We start from the raw sequence: 16,227 nt of genomic DNA, 5'->3' as shown, positions 1-16,227 counted from the left end.
TAGATTCCTTAATGCCCCTTACCCATGTAGCCCGTCCCCCCTCCCACAACCCCTCCAGTAACCAACCCTCTGTTTGCTCTCCATATTTATGAGTCTCTTCTGTTTAGTCCCCCTCCCTGTTTTGATATTATTTTTGTTTCCCTTTCCTTATGTTCATCTGGTTTGTCTCTTAAAGTCCTCATATGAGTGGAGTCATACGATTTTTGTCTTTCTCTAATTTCACTTAGCGTAATACCCTCCAGTTCCATCCACGTAGCTGCAAATGGCAAGATTTCATTTTTTTTGATTGCCGAGTAATACTCCATTGTATATATATCCCACATCTTCTTTATCCATTCATCCATTGATGGGCATTTGGGCTCTTTCCATACTTTGGCTATTGTTGCTAGTGCTGCTATAAACATGGGGGTGCATGTGTCCCTTCGAAACAGCACTCCTGTATCCCTTGGAAAAATGCCTAGTAGTGCAATTCCTGGGTCGTAGGGTAGTTCTATTTTTAGTTTTTTGAGGAACCTCCATACTGTTTTCCAGGGTGGCTGCACCGGCTTGCATTCCCAGATGCTTTCTTTGTTATACGCTAAGATATATACACAATACATACGGTATACTAGTGTCTACCTCAGAGCAATTTTTTATATTTGATTTGTGTGTCTAGATCTACTCTAATTATTACAAGTTTGGAACATACTTTAATAGTTAGAAGAAATAATCCTCTATGTCTCACATTTCAAAATTAGTTTTCTAAGCACCAATGTCTTCCAAGGATTACAGCCCAACAGAAGCCTACAGAATCCTAAACAGATAGCTTAAGTACTAATGAAAATATATTATGCTATCTTGTAGACTACTAATTCATGATCTAACCCAGGGTCACCGAACTATTTCTGTAAGGGCTAGATGGTAAGTATTTTATTCAGTCAAAACTATTCAATTTTTCAATATAACACAAAAGCAGCCACACAGTAAGTAAATGAATGGGTGTGCTTATGTTCCAATACAACTTGACTTACAAAAACAGGTGAGCATGATTTGCCTATGCCTGGTCTAACCTCATATCCAAACACAATCAAGCAGACATATTTTCAAGTATCAAAACAAAGGCAGACATCAATGCCCTCAACCCTATAGAGACTGGAAAAGAAAGGAAATGTCTAAGGGAGTAGTGCAGTGAAAACATCTGAATATATACTGTGACTTACATGTTTTACGTGTGTAATGTCACTCAGTCCTAGTAAGCCTCAGAAGACATTGCTTTTGCCACCTTACAGGTATGGAAACTAAGGATTTCTGATTCTACCACACAGTAAGTGACAGCAATAACATCTGGCCTCTATCAGCACCATGCTTTCTCCACTCTGCCATACTGAGGCATGAGAAGACAGCGAATGTCTGAGTTTCAGCAGTAAGAATTAACTACTTAAGGCTAGAAAGAACACAAGCAGCTAAAATAAGCTCATTTGGTTTCCTTTAACACACCTTGAGACTCAGCACCTTGATTCTCCGTCCCCTCCTTGCCCGTCTGCCCAACCTGGTAGTAAGCACTGTCTGCTCCACGTAAGGTCTCTCTTTTCTGGGAAGAGAGATCAGGGCTTTTCCCTGCTGTCCCTCGGAAGAAGGACAGCATTCCAGAAGTCTTTTTGGCTAAAAATAAAAGGTAACATATTAAGTACAGGTCACTACAGGTGAAAAGAAAAAAACGATTTTCAACTCATTCCTTTCTTAGCAAGAACCCATTACACGAAGGTAATAACATCATTCCATATGTTTTATGGGTTTGGGGGGGAGGTCGTTAGTCAAGCACTTTTATTATCAGAAACATAAAAGAAGAGCAATGTTCAGGTAGCTATATATCAAAATGAGAAATTCTACAGAAAAACAGAATTCAGAGTTAAAGGTAATATCTCTGTACCATTTGTGTTCCTATATTTTAACACAGCAAAATATAAGATTTTTTCAGCATTTTTCAGAAATTAGTATAAGATGGCCAAAGCTTACATACCTTTTTTTAATGTATTTACTTGGGGTGGGGGGAGAGGAAGAGACAGAGAGGGAGAAATAGAAATAGAGAATCCCACGCAGGCTCTGCACCATCAGTACAGATCCCGGAGGCGGGGGGAGGGAGGGCAGGGGCTCAATCCCACCAACCATGAGATCATGATCTGAGCCAAAATCAAGAGTTGGACGTTCAACCGACTGAGCCACCCAGGCGCCCTAGCTCACTCTGTAATTTTATTCCTAGTTTTGAATTTGGTATATACATATATATCATCTATGTATCATCTCTGAGCTTAGCATATACGATTCTAATCTTGTTCAATTTACCATCTATAAAATCCACATAAAATGTCATTCATAAAGTGCTTATTAGTTTAGGGTGGCAGACCCCATTATGGCCTCCTTAATATCCAAGCCCACCTTGTTCCTTGCTGAAAGAACTGCAATTCTGGTTGGGGTGGCAATGTGGAGAACCCCAGAAAACGAATCACGATTTGTATAAGCAACCAGGACAGTGCTGTTGTTCCTTCCAGGAAGGGGTGGTCACACAAGACTCCTCACTAGCCAATGAGACTGCAGGGGAAGCCTCTGCATTCCTCATCACAGGAAACAGCTGCAGCTTATACCTACTTCCCTTCTCTCTGCCTCAAATGGAGACATGAACTGGAACATTCTGATCATGAGGAAAACTTAAGAGAATCATAAAGAAACTACCCCCTCTACTGTCATGACAATGCTGACTAACTGAACCAATGCCAGCAACTGCCTGCCTCCGGATGTTGCTTTTTTAGAAAAATAAACTGTTATTTGGTTAAGCCCCAGTAGTCACTTGAGTCTTCTGCTATTTGTAGTGAATAGATTCCTGACAAAGCCAAAGAGATCCATGTTCAAATCCCACCTTCCAGCTACTTCTGTAATCTTGAGCAAGGTACTTAAGTTTAACTTTCTAAAAACTGAGGATATATACAATAATTCTTAGTAGTTATTATGGGGATTAAAGGACATGACACATGAAAAGTTCTTTTCACAATGCTAACAATACTGTAAAAACTTTTTTAAGTTTCAAAACACAAAAGTTTAAGTTTTTTAAAGCCACTCTTAGCTTGTATACTTCAAACTGAAAACTCTAAGGCAGATTCTGCTTCTTTTTGCAGAGACCTATGAGTTTCTAGAAGTTTCAAATCCAATAATCAGGTAAAGATCAAACGAAAGCAAAGTATGTATAAAAGAGGGCATACAAAAATTTATTAACGCATATAATACTGTAAAGACCAGAAGTAATAAATTCTTGCCAGATGCTATTTCTTATTTAATGTTTTCTTCTTCAAACCATAATTATAAAAAAAACTAATAAAAACTACTCCTCTATGTATAATCTTACTTGGCTGTGGTTCTGCTTCTGCTGTGCGGTTTGTCTGTCCTCCGCTGACCTCAGGTAATCTAATAGGGCTGCTGCTCTTTGGTCGGCTGTCCAAAGTACTGAAAAAAAAAAAAAAAAAAAAAAGGAAAAGTTAGATTCATACTATTCACACAGAAAATGGTTCCTACATTAATTGACTCCCCACCTAACCCCACCCACAGTATCCAAAATTCAATTCATAAGTCATACAAACACAGGTTATAACACAGAAGAAAGATCTTCCTCTGAAGCAAAATGTTGTAACTATGAAAGTATACGGAAAATATATGACAGCAGAGCCTTTTATAATACTTTCCCCAAGTCCATTAGAGCTATATTAGCACCTGTAAGTCAAACAATTACAGAAAATACCAATTTCGTATTTCTCAGTCTAGTTACCACATTAATAAATCAGATCAAATTGTGTCACATTAGTGAAAGTCAAAAACCTATGTCAATTAGAAAATAATGAGCCTACGACAATTTCTGTCTACATGTGTAAAATACGGAACATACTAGAAGAACCAGTTTGGGGGGGGGGGTTGGTTTTGTTTTTAAACTATTAGAACGTTTAATTATTATGGAAAATTCACAAGTAGTTTAAATTACAAAGTAAAGCAGTGGGTTACTAATTTCACAAGTTACTATTATTTAAATAAAAACAATAAGGAGAATTTAAAATGCTGAAAGTTTAAATCTGCAATATACACTGAACTTCTATGGCTATGATCAGAAAACTACTATCCAAAAGCACCGCTGAAGGCCTTTTGCTATCCTTGAATTTTGTTCTGTTAATTGTTGGCTAAAGTTTGAATGCCACTGTCGGTATCCTAGAAACTTTCATGCTGATAATATATTACAATAAAATTGAAGTATGAGCATTTAAAAAATGATGACATAGGGGCGCCTGAGCGCTTCGGTTGGTTAAGCCTCTGATTTCAGCTTAGGTCACGATCTCACACTTCGTGAGTTCAAGCCCCATGTCGGGCTCCGTGCTGACACCTCAGAGCCTGCAGCCTGCCTCTGATTCTGTGTCTTCCTCTCTCTCTGCCCCTTCCCCACTCGCATTCTGTCTCTCAAAATAAACTTAATAAAAATAAAAAACTAAAAAAATGATGACATATAGCCAAATTAAATAAATTCTACTCAATCACAGATTACCTATTTGTTGGAAGCCCTTCTTCGGCACTGTTCCGCTGAGTCGCTTTGGATAATTCCTCTAAGGCATTTCGGTATTCTTTACAACTTAGGGTAGAAATAGGTTGCAACATGTTAAACGTTAAACTTCTCTTCAAAATAAATCATATACTTTAGAATAAGCTCTGCATTACAGAAATACAATCGTTTTGTGTACCCATAACTAAACATGTTTGAGTCAACTAACAAAAGTTATCAAGTAGAAGCTTCATGAAGAAGGTCATCTTCACAGATAATACTGCAAAATACAAACCAACACACCAACCAGTATCAATATCCTAAACGGTGATTGTGAAAGCCTTCGTATTAATATTTAGACCAAATATCTTCAGGAATACAACAGGTAATTTAAAGTATAAAACTTCAGACTTTAGTGTAACTGTGAAAAGGGACGTGAGAATGTTTTTCTACTTAGAGGTACTAAACTTGAAGAAAAAAAAATCAACTCTTAGACTAGCAGTCTGGGAGCCCTGATTTAGACAGATGTCAGGGAACAAGATAAGCATGTATTATTTTTCCAAGACATTAGAAGAAAGTGACTTCTACTAGTATACTCTATTCCTAACAGTACAATAGGAATTTTTTATTTAGTTGGCTTTCTTACCTTTCTATCTATTAATGTAGCAAGACTGAGCAATAAAGTAAGAAGCAAATACTAACTTCATAAAGGCCAAAAGGCAAAACAAACAAACAAAAAAAATTGTCATATGGAATCTCCTAAAGGAAAGAAATTCCTCATTACCCAAACGTGTGAACTCTAATAAATGCTAAGGCATATAAATCTACATTGTTTACTTTTACATATCCAATACCTAGTATACCACATGTTATAGACATTTAAGTATTTGTTGAATAAGCAGCCTTCTTGTAAATAATATATAAAAAGAAAATTTTAAATTTCAATGTCTTCCAACAGAAAAATAAATTTTAATTAAACATCTTAGATTATACTTAAACTAAGTTCTGTCACTACCAAGATATTGTCTGTGCTGTCTTTTTAGGGGCGCCTGGGTGGCTCAGCGGGTTAAGTGTCTGACTTCGGCTCAGGTCATGATCTCCCAGCTCTGTGCTGACAGCCCAGAGCCTAGAGCCTGTTTTGAATTCTCTCTCTCTCTCTCTCTCTCTCTCTCTCTTTCTCTCTCTCTCTGCCCCTCCCCACCTTGTACTCCGTCTATCCCTCTCTCTCTCTCTCTCTCAGAGATAAGTAAACATTAAAAACATTATAAATAAATAAATTAAATTAGATTAAATTAAATTAAATTAAAAGTGCTGTCTTTTTAGACAGAAGATATAAATACTTTTATAGAGGAATGCTTGTTTAAAACACATGATAACTGTGGGCATGTAAGTGGGTTAAGGCATAGGAACGGCATTACTCTAGTAAGGAAACTACCTGCTACGTGTGGGAAGCAAGAAGGAAATGAGGAGCACAAAAAGGAACTCAGACGACATAAGACATTCTAGTATATCAGTAAGTAAATGTAAGGAAGGGATACACAGTAGAACAGAGAATGTTTAGAGGATATAAAGGTGAGTAAATAACTTGCCTAGTCAATTTACTAAGTAGAAGCTTGCTTAAGAATCATCCTGTTATTATCTGGGTACAGAATACACTTTCATACACAAAGAGAACAAGCTATTGTGCCCTAAGAATATGTATTTTTGTTTATATTTAACCATTCTTCCCTACTCTCTATAAAAGATCTCAACAATAAGATGGTTAGTAAATATACATAAAATATAAAGATCTAATCACAGGTGAAAAGTCCCATGAATAATACCTGAGAGCAAAAGCAATGATGGAGCTGGGCTCCTTCTCACAAACAGCAATGGGTACCCGTTCGTGTTCATACATTAAGTAGTGTTTATCTGGATCACTGTTCAAAATTTTCAAATAAATAAAGAAGAACAAAATTAGCAGAAAATCATATACACAAACCACTAACACATTATAAGTAAATCTCATGACAATTTTAAGTTAGGTAAATACTGCATAATTACAAGAATATAACTAAATAAGCCAAAATGTATGTAGAATTTAAACAAACAGCCAAGGAAAATGTTATCAACAGAAAGTTTTTAAAGGTAATTGGAAATTGTCAGATCGGTTTTCAAATCGGAGGGTTCCGGAATAGTTACTCTATACAACGCTTTCCACGTTTCCAAGAGGAAATAATATAACACAGTTGCCGCAAGACTTTTTGTTCAGGCTTATAGAACAAAATCTTCCACACTTCTGCTATCCATTATAAATACTTTTTGAGATGAACACAGCTCCAAGTCTAGTATTAGTCCAACAAGAAATAATATAACACAGCCATTCTCCTATTTATCATATGGAAACTCAATGGTGTGACTCCATTTTAACCCAAATCTTGATCCCCTGACCTCTACCCTAAAGCTCCTAGGGAGGCATTCATTCATTCGTGTTAACAGCTATTTGCTGTGCCAGAAACACAATATTAAGAAAAACTATTACTGGGGCGCCTGGGTGGCTCAGTCGGTTAAGCCTCTGACTTCAGCTCAGGTCATGATCTTGCGGTTCGTGAGTTCAAGCCCCGTGTCAGACTCTGTGCTGACAGCTCAGAGCCTGGAGCCTGTTTCAGATTCTGTGTCTCCCTCTCTCTCTCTGCCTCTCTCCCACTCACGTTCTGTCTCTGTCTCTCAAAAAGATAAATAAATGTTAAAAAAAAAATTATAAAAAAAAGAAAAGAAAAACCATTACTAAGCACCTAACATGAACAAGATGTGAAAGCATCAAATAATCCTGCAAATAAATACAATCACTATCTGTGGTAAGCGCCACGAGGGAATCATGAGAGCATGTAACAAGGAGACCTAATCTGGCTGAGGCAGGGAGCTAGTGGGGACAGTCTAAAGTTTCCCTGAAAAAGAATTCAGAGTAATGACAAAAGAAGAAAGTGAGGGCATGAGCAAAGGTCATACAATAGGAGAAACAACAACCTAGTCAAGAAACTAAGTCAAGTCTGAAGCAGAGAAAACAGGGACTTTCACAGACTGTAGTGTAAATCTCTACTTGTCTCCTCCCTGAGACGGTGAGCTCCCAAGAGCAGTGATTTTCCTTATTAATCTTGTTCTACATCCTGGGGCATGAGAACTGGCACTCAGTACATTTAAATACTGACTAATAAATTAATACAAAGTTAAGAACAAAGGTCTTATGAACGAATGTCCACCTTTTGGATGCACTTGCAGCAGCATACAGGAGCAGCATCTGATGGCTACACAGATCAACCAGTGGGAAAAAAACTCACAGCCAACCTGTTTTCTTTCCTACTCAGTGAGCCCAGTACAAACAAGATCACATGAAAACTTGTACAGGTCACTGTAATTCATTGACCGAAAAGTACCATGTCCCAGAAAGTTATAAGTCAGTACTGTCATCTTCATACACAACCAGCAGTATGTTTTTATGACCATGGGATCAATAGATGTAGCAGTATGTCTTTAATATAGACAGATAGATAGATATAGATAGATATAATATTTATATATAGGTATAAACAATTATTTTCAGAACTAGTAATCTTGAGCATTAAGCAACATTAATGTTTTTCTCACCCATTCATCTACTATATGATGATGGTTGCTATATAATAATTCTATAAATTACATTATACCAAAAGACACTTCTTTTACTATGATGGAAATATAATTTGAGAAGTATGCATAATGTTAAATAAATACATTTAAATACGTAAAGGATAAATATTTGGAACGAGGTGTTCAAAAGTAAGTGAAAACAAAACAACCCAACAACAGCCACTGACTTTTACAGTACTTACAACGGAAATGGAATAGGGTTGTAGCTATTTCCTGGAAGCAAATTTGCAAAGATGGCCTTCATGGTTGATTTTTCCTTCACCTGGCTGTCTGTGGATCCCAGCAAATGTCCATCAAACACATCTAGGATAAAAAATATTCAACTTATAAGTTAATATTCAGAACAAGTAAAAAACAGTATAAAGTATCAACATTATTTCTTGCCAGTTTTGGAATACAGACATGTATTCACACCATAATTACCAATTATGGTACAAAATTTCTGATCTAGGAATAAGGACTCTTTGGGGATGAAAGAGGAGACAACAGTGAAGCATACATAGCACTGACTCCAAAGATCACACTGTTTTACATTTCACCCTCTCTGAAATTGGAACTATCCCATAATCGATGCTTTATCATTGCAGGGGCCGGGCAGCAGCCATGATGAAATTACTGCCTGAGCATTCGTGAACGCAGCCACAGCTCTTATTATCACTTCAACTCAGTTATATGCACTGTGGCTGTGACATCGGAGTTTAACTGCAGTTTAAAAGTTATTTTGGGGGCACCTGGGTGGTTCGGTCAGTTAAGCGTCCTACTCTTGATTTCAGCTCAAGTCATGATCTCAAGTTCACAGGCCACAAGGCCTGAATTGGGCTCTGCGTTCACAGCATGCAGCCTGCTTGGGCTTCTCTTCTCTCTCTCTCTCTCTCTCTCTCTCTCTCTCTCTCTCTCCTCCTCCCCCAGTCGCACACTTGTTCTCTCTCTCTCTGAAAATAAGTGAACTTTTAAAAAAATTAAAAACTAAAAGTTATTTTTAAAGTTTACACTACTTAAGTAGTTACTGCTTTGAACAGAAAGCAAGGAAAGAGAGAAACGAGGCATAAATTTGCCATTAGTGAAATAAACAGTTGTTGTGGGAGAAATGGCTGCAATTTCTCTTATTTTCTTACAAGGCAAAAACCAGGCACTTTGTGGGACTCAAGAAAGTAATATTCCCAGAAAACAGATGAAGCAGAATAACATTCTGCTCCTTAGATATTCCTATGTCAAGGAGCGCCAACTGAAGAAGTGATACGGTAAAAAGCTGAAACTAAAATAGCACTTCCAGGAAAGATAAAACATACAAACTCTAAGAGATAAGAAAATGTCGTATCAAAGCATTCACAGTGTTCTCTTTCGGATGAAGTACAGTAAAAATGACTTCAACTGTACCTTCGGAACTGCTGGCTGTATCAAGCTCAGGGGGCGCTCCCGCCAGCTGCTCGGGCAGGGCTTCCGGGGGGGTAGGCAGCTGCAGATGCGCCGAGCTGGCAGGGCTCTGGCTGGACAGGGTGGTCAGGAAGCGGTCCTCTAAAGAAAAACAGACTTCAGTGAGTCATTCAAAAACGCTGAGCCCATGTCTACCTAATAGGAATGTTTTTTAAATGCCAACTCATATTTCTGCCTCCTAAACCAAAGAATTTTAGCTTCCTAAAAATTACTTAGGCCATTTTAGCACACATTTTAGAAATAGATACAGGGGCGCCTGGGTGGCTCAGTCAGTTAAGCCTCCAACTCTTGGTTTTGGCTCAGGTCATGATCCCGTGGGTCTGTGTGTTCAAGCCCTGCATCAGGCTCTGCGCTGACAGTGTGGAACCTGCTTCGGATTCTCTCTCCCTTTCTCTGCCCCTCCTCTGCTCATGCTCTCTCTCTCTCTCTCAAAATAAATAAATAAACTTTAAAAAAAAATTTTTTTTAATAGACATAGATACAAATATCCAAACAGGTTACATGACTTGACCTCAGTCAGCTCTTAGTGACAGCACTGTGGCCGGCCACCCTAGTCTGATTCCTATCTAATATTCTTTACGACTACACCATAACTGGTTACCTAAATCTCAGTTCATTCAATTTAATAGGGAATAAAATCAAGACACCATTGGAAGAAAAAAATCACGTGCTCATTCTCAGGGGGAAAGTTTACTGAATCATAATAGAAAAATATCAAGAATTATGAGTTGAGCTCACATTCCACAAAGACGATCCAAGAAAATGTCCCTACAAATTTTCTAGGATGGCACCAAGTTATTCAATGAAATACTGTGAAAGACAGCTTAGGTCTAGAAAAAGATTTTAGTGACATGAAAACAGAAATTAAACTTTCTAATATTTTTGCAGTGAAACCTGCTGACTTGGGAACAAGCAAAACAAAAATTCAATTTCCTTCTTTTCTTTGCTCTTCTCCCAACAGATCGTGTTATTTCTACCTCCTCATTGATCTTCTTGCAATATACTCTAAGATACACTGACAGTGCTGTAATACAGGAAGGGAGAAAAAAGTCTGTAACGACTGCATCAGAAAATCTTCTCAAAATTAGCCATGGAAACAACTTCTAGACTAAGGAATATCTTTAAATCCAGTGGCAAGTGATTACAGAGTCAAGGACCCACCTTTTTCTCCATTTTGAAGTCCTGGAGAAATATTTCGTGGAGCCGCATCCATTGCACTTATCTGCAGAGAAGTAAATACCTTACTCTTAAGGAAACATTAAAATCACATTTTTAAAATTTTCTAACCTTAAGCCTCTTTTTTTGTCTAATTTCTTTTTTTTTTTTTTAATTTATTTATTTTGAGAGAGAAAGAGAAAGAGCACAAGGGGAGGGGGCAGAGAAAGAGGCAGAGAATCCCAACCATGCTCCATACCACCAGCAGAGCCTGATGCAGGGCTCAAACCCACGAACCATGAGATTGTGACCTGAGTCAAAACCAAGAATCAGATACTTACTTACGAGGGTCAGATGCTTAACCAACTGAGCCACCAAGTGCCCCTTATCTTAAACCTCTTAAGAATTAAGATACTCAGCTTTTGTTTATGTGAGCTATAGCTTTTGATTTTTACCTTATTAGAAATGAAAACAGGGACACCTGGATGGCTCATTCGATTAAGGATCTGACTCCTGCTTTCAGCTCAGGTCATGATCTCACGGTTTGTGAGTTTGAGCCCTGAATCGGGCTCTTTGCTGACAGTGTGGAATCTACTTGGAATTCTCTCTCTCCCTCTCTCTCTCTCTCTTTGACCCTCCCTTGCTCTCTCTCTCTCCCTCTCTCTCGAAATAAATAAATAAATAAAACTTTTTTTAAAAAATTAAAACGGAGAAAGTTTTAGAATATACATTTATTAGTTCATTTTAAAAATAATAAACCCTTACATGTTAATGTAAACATTTAATTAAAAAATACCTATCAAAAAATTGGTAAAAGTGGCATTGTTTGACACTTTTACAAATACTTTAATGTCTAGCAGACAGCTAGATATTATCTCTGGCTTCTGCACTTCATCTATTGAGCTATATTATCATGACTGAACAATATAAAGAAAATCTAGCCTCACACAGATATGTAATTGAAAAAGGGAAATCTTGCAGAGACCTTGGAAGGAACTTAAACCCTCAGGAGTCCTTTAACTACACTCTGTGAACAGTGCTCTAAACAGTGGCTCACTTCCTAGCATTAAAGCATCTAAGAACTACTTAGGATTACCCATTAAATTTAGTAATCTTTTATTTTCCACTGGACTTACTCAAGTCCCATTACACATAGGTGAAATATATTTAGAATCACTATAAATCCTGTGTACAATTTGTTTACAAAGTCATTTCTTAGATGGCTATTTAGAACATTCTTAGATTTGTTCACCATTCCAGAGAGACCCCCGGCTACCCTATATAAAATAACGCACCACCACCCACTCCCTTAGCAATACTCTCCATCTCCCTTATTTTTTTCTTCGTAGCCTTTTCCCCATTTTTTTAAAAAGCTTATTGTCCACTGGTTTATTATCAGTCTCCTCCTAATCAGACAAATGTTCCACAAGGATAGTAACTACGGCCTTTGTTCATAGCTATACGTCTTGAACCTAGAATAGTGCCTAAAGTATTCAAAAACTAGTTATCAAGTGAAAATACAGGCAGTGCTACAGACTTTCAAATCAACTTTCAAGATGATCATCTACTAAATGATTTTGTATTTTTAATTCTGCATGTACGTATTATAATCAAAGGTCTTACACAACTAGCTTTGCAGTTTCTTCTGTGAGCAAATGGGAAGGCCATTAACAGTCTGTGTTAGCCATTAATAGCCCCAGATTACTTCGCAAATACTAATACACAAACCATCTTCAGTAACCCTCACTCTTACTCTCACCTAACTTTAAGGGAAAGTAATTCCTACACAGCTATGAGACAAAAAGGAAGAATTCATTTATGTATTTCTAAACAACACAAAGATCTAAGGCACTTGAATTTATCATTCCATGAAAATACTTCTCTACAGATATTATTACACACTTGTACAAAAAAAAAATTCTTTCAAAGTCCCTCATTGTATTATTAAGTCCTTATACTATACTAACATTAGTAACTTATCTGAAAATATGGTTACTTAGTATGATAGGCAGAATTCTAAGATGGCCCCGGAGAATCCTGCCCCCCCCCCATACACATCCCCCATCCACTGTTATTCACACACTAATCTAAATACTGCTGTGAAGGGATTTTGCAGATGTATTCAAGGTCCCAAATCGGTTAACCTTCAAATGGGGAGAGATTATCCAGGCAGTGATCTGATCACACAAGTCCTTTCAAATCTGTGTCTAAAGGTCAGAGAAGAGGAACTAAGGAATCTGAAGCATGAGGATTCCATGCATTGTTGAAGGTGTGAAGATGAAAGGGGGCTCACGGCAAGGAAAGCAAGCAGCCTCTAGGAGTTGAGAATGGGCTCTGGTCAACTGCCAGCAGCAAAAGTGAGACCTCAGTCCTAAAACAACAAGGAACTAAATTTTACCAACAGCCTGGATGACCCTGGAAGATGACCCTGAGCCTCAGATAACGGCCCTGAACCAAATCTTGTCTGGAGCTATGTGAGACTGAGCAGAGATCCCAGCCACACTGTGCCAGACTCCTGGCCTCCATAAAGATAAATTTGTGTTTTAGGCCACAGAGTTTGTGGTCATTTGTTATGTAACAAGAGAAAACTAATACAGTTAGGAAAAGCCAATGAAATCAATGTGCAAAACTAACCCTCAAGAAAAACTTCCCACTTAAGCACAGAAATAAAGAACACACAAAACTACATATTAAAATAAATTAGGACTCTATTATACACTCAGGACGTCCAAAATCTCTCCTTTAGAGACCTACTGCAACCATGATGCTCTCTCCAGTGAAGCCCATAGACAGTAGCTTTTGACAAATGTTTGAAATGAACGAATTATAACAATTTTATTTCAAGCAAGATAAAAAATTCATCCAGGTCATGTCTCTTGGAAACCTCACAACTGCAAAATGAAAAACTATTTAGTATTATTAAATCTACGTATTAAATTACTACTTGTGAGCATCTTAAATGAAATTAACTATAATATTTATATCAATGGAAGACCAAAGACTACATTTCATTACCTTGCTTTCTTCCCCCTGTCTCAGTCTTCCAGGACTTGGAGGAACTGAAGGTCGCTTTCTACCCTTTTCCTGCTGGAAAAGGTCCTGCAATCTATAATTAAAGGGGTTGGGAGGAAGAGAATAGTTTGTTTCTAATATTCTGAATAACATTTACAAATTTTGTGAAACCAAAACAATTAGATTTCCTACTTTGACTGCAATAGATATGAAAATTATGTATAACTAAGTTTCTGGTTTTTTTCTAATCAACTACTCAAGAGCTGTTAGTGATAGGAATATAGTTATAAAAGAACAGCAAGTTATTATAAGAAACAACATAATGTAACCAAAACACACTAGCTTGAGTGACCAACAGACCTGAACCAGCTCTGATAATTAGTAACTACACAACTTGGGTAAATGCCTTGGTCTCTTAGAGATACTGTTTCCCCCTCTGTAAAATGGAAACAGTATATACACACTGTAGGATTCATAAGACCAAAAAAAGATTAAACGTCCACCTAGTGCCTTACTTATTGCTTAGCATAATGCAAGTGCTCAATAAATAAATGCTATAATAATCCAACTCGACTTTTAAATAAGCATTAAAGGGAAATATCTCCCCAAATAAACATTTAAATAAAGGTATAAATAATAACATACTTGAGGGGCACCTGGGTGGCTCAGTCGGTTAAGCGTCCGACCGGCTCAGGTCATGATCTCACAATCTGTGGGTTTGAGACCCACGTCGGGCTCCGTACTGACAGCCTAGAGCCTGGAGCCTGCTTCAGATTCTCTCTCCCTCTCTCTCTGCCTCTCCCCTCTTTGTGCTCTCTCTCTCTCTCTCTCAAAAATAAATAATTAAAAAAAATAATAATAATAACTTGGGGCGCCTGGGTGGCTCAGTCGGTTAAGCGGCCGACTTCGGCTCAGGTCATGATCTCGCGGTCCGTGAGTTCGAACCCCGTGTCGGGCTCTGTGCTGACAGCTCAGAGCCTGGAGCCTGTTTCGGATTCTGTGTCTCCCTCTCTCTGACCCTCCCCCATTCACGCTCTGTCTCCCTCTGTCTCAAAAATAAATAAACGTTAAAAAAAAATAATTAAAAAAAATAATAATAACATACTTGAAAGTCCTGGCCTAAAAACCAATAATCACTCCATGGAATACTAATTCAGTTACATCACAGGCAATAAGCACACATGCTCCTCAGTATCTGAAACAGCACTGAAAGCTGCTCTCATCTTTGTTTCTTTATCTTTACAAACTACCTGAAGATAAGCATATATATTTTTAAAAATTTTTTTAACATTTATTCATATTTGAGAGATGGAGAGTGTGAGGGGGTGGGGAGGGCAGAGAGAGAGGGAGACACAGAATCCGAAGCAGGCTCCAGGCTCTGGGTTGTCAGCACAGAGCCTGACCTGATGAGGGGCCTGAGCTCACGAACCGTGAGATCATGACCTAAGCCAAAGTCAGACACTTAACCAACTGAGCCACCCAGGCATCCCATGACTAGCATATATATTTTAAATAGTGAAGGGGGGGGCTGGTGACAGAAAAACAAAAACTTCTACAGCTTGAGAGCAAAATGTAACATCCATTATCCAAAAGGCCTTTACACTAAAAACATCATGGCAGAGCAAATTTTGCACAAACATTAAAGAAGCCCCAGGTGCGCAAAGCATACCTGTTATTCCAAGCCTGAAGCACTTCACACAGACTCTGCTTCTTGGCAATGAGGGACTCGAAGATAGACTGCAGCTGCTGTGGGGTGTCCGCGGAGGAGGACATGAGCCTGGCTTGCATCTTCTCCACCCAGTTCTTGAACTCGCCTTCCTCCATCTACACGGAACAGAAACAATTCGGGCAGGTGAGGACACACACCCCCAAAAGAAACTTCTGATTAACAGTTAACAGTTAACCTTTGAGTTTCTGTCAGAGAAACGAATTACCTCTTTTTGTGCAAAGATATCTTCCATTTTTTCCTCTCTTGTCTTGCTAAACGTATCGGTTTTCAAAGATGCAAGTCTTTCATCAACAGCAAGATATACCTGTGAAACTCTGATAAAAACACGGATGTTAAACACTTCAGAAAAGTTGGAATTAAATCTTCTAATCTCTTATCAAAAGAAAAATCACACACACAAAACTTTAACTGTATTTAACCTAATTAAGAATCCTATACAATTCTGCAAAACAAAAAAGACCTAAAGGGATGTACATCAAAATCTTAACAGTTTTTATGTCTAAGATGGTTTGACTTTTTTTTATACTTTTATGCAGTCTTACTTCTTTTTTGTAATAGGCATATATGCAACATATATTTAGAAAAATATTTATGTTGGTATTATGCTAAGTGAAATAAGTCAGAGAAAGACAGATACCATATGTTTTCACTCATAGGTAGATCTTGAGAAACTTAACAGAAG

The 16,227-nt window shown here is 37.9% G+C and overlaps 1 protein-coding gene across 11 annotated transcripts in view; it reads right to left on the bottom strand.

Annotated features, from left to right (window-relative positions):
- Positions 1-16,227, bottom strand: part of PIKFYVE (phosphoinositide kinase, FYVE-type zinc finger containing) — an 87,835-nt gene that overhangs the window by 10,266 nt on the left and 61,342 nt on the right. For all 11 annotated transcript variants that reach the window (XM_019838563.3, XM_019838561.2, XM_045034404.1 and 8 more), the window contains 10 exons: positions 15,751-15,859; positions 15,486-15,640; positions 13,820-13,910; positions 10,811-10,871; positions 9,593-9,730; positions 8,398-8,518; positions 6,373-6,468; positions 4,556-4,639; positions 3,377-3,474; positions 1,477-1,641 (listed from right to left, as the gene is read on the bottom strand). In XM_019838563.3, coding sequence (XP_019694122.2) covers positions 1,477-1,641; positions 3,377-3,474; positions 4,556-4,639; positions 6,373-6,468; positions 8,398-8,518; positions 9,593-9,730; positions 10,811-10,871; positions 13,820-13,910; positions 15,486-15,640; positions 15,751-15,859 — 1,118 coding nt within the window. The remainder of the gene's footprint in view (positions 1-1,476; positions 1,642-3,376; positions 3,475-4,555; positions 4,640-6,372; positions 6,469-8,397; positions 8,519-9,592; positions 9,731-10,810; positions 10,872-13,819; positions 13,911-15,485; positions 15,641-15,750; positions 15,860-16,227) is intronic.

Source organism: Felis catus, chromosome C1 (genome assembly GCF_018350175.1).
Source record: "Felis catus isolate Fca126 chromosome C1, F.catus_Fca126_mat1.0, whole genome shotgun sequence".
Classification (NCBI taxonomy): domain Eukaryota; kingdom Metazoa; phylum Chordata; class Mammalia; order Carnivora; family Felidae; genus Felis; species Felis catus.
The sequence above is the reverse complement of the archived record's forward strand: the minus strand, read 5'-3'. Positions and strand labels throughout refer to the sequence as shown.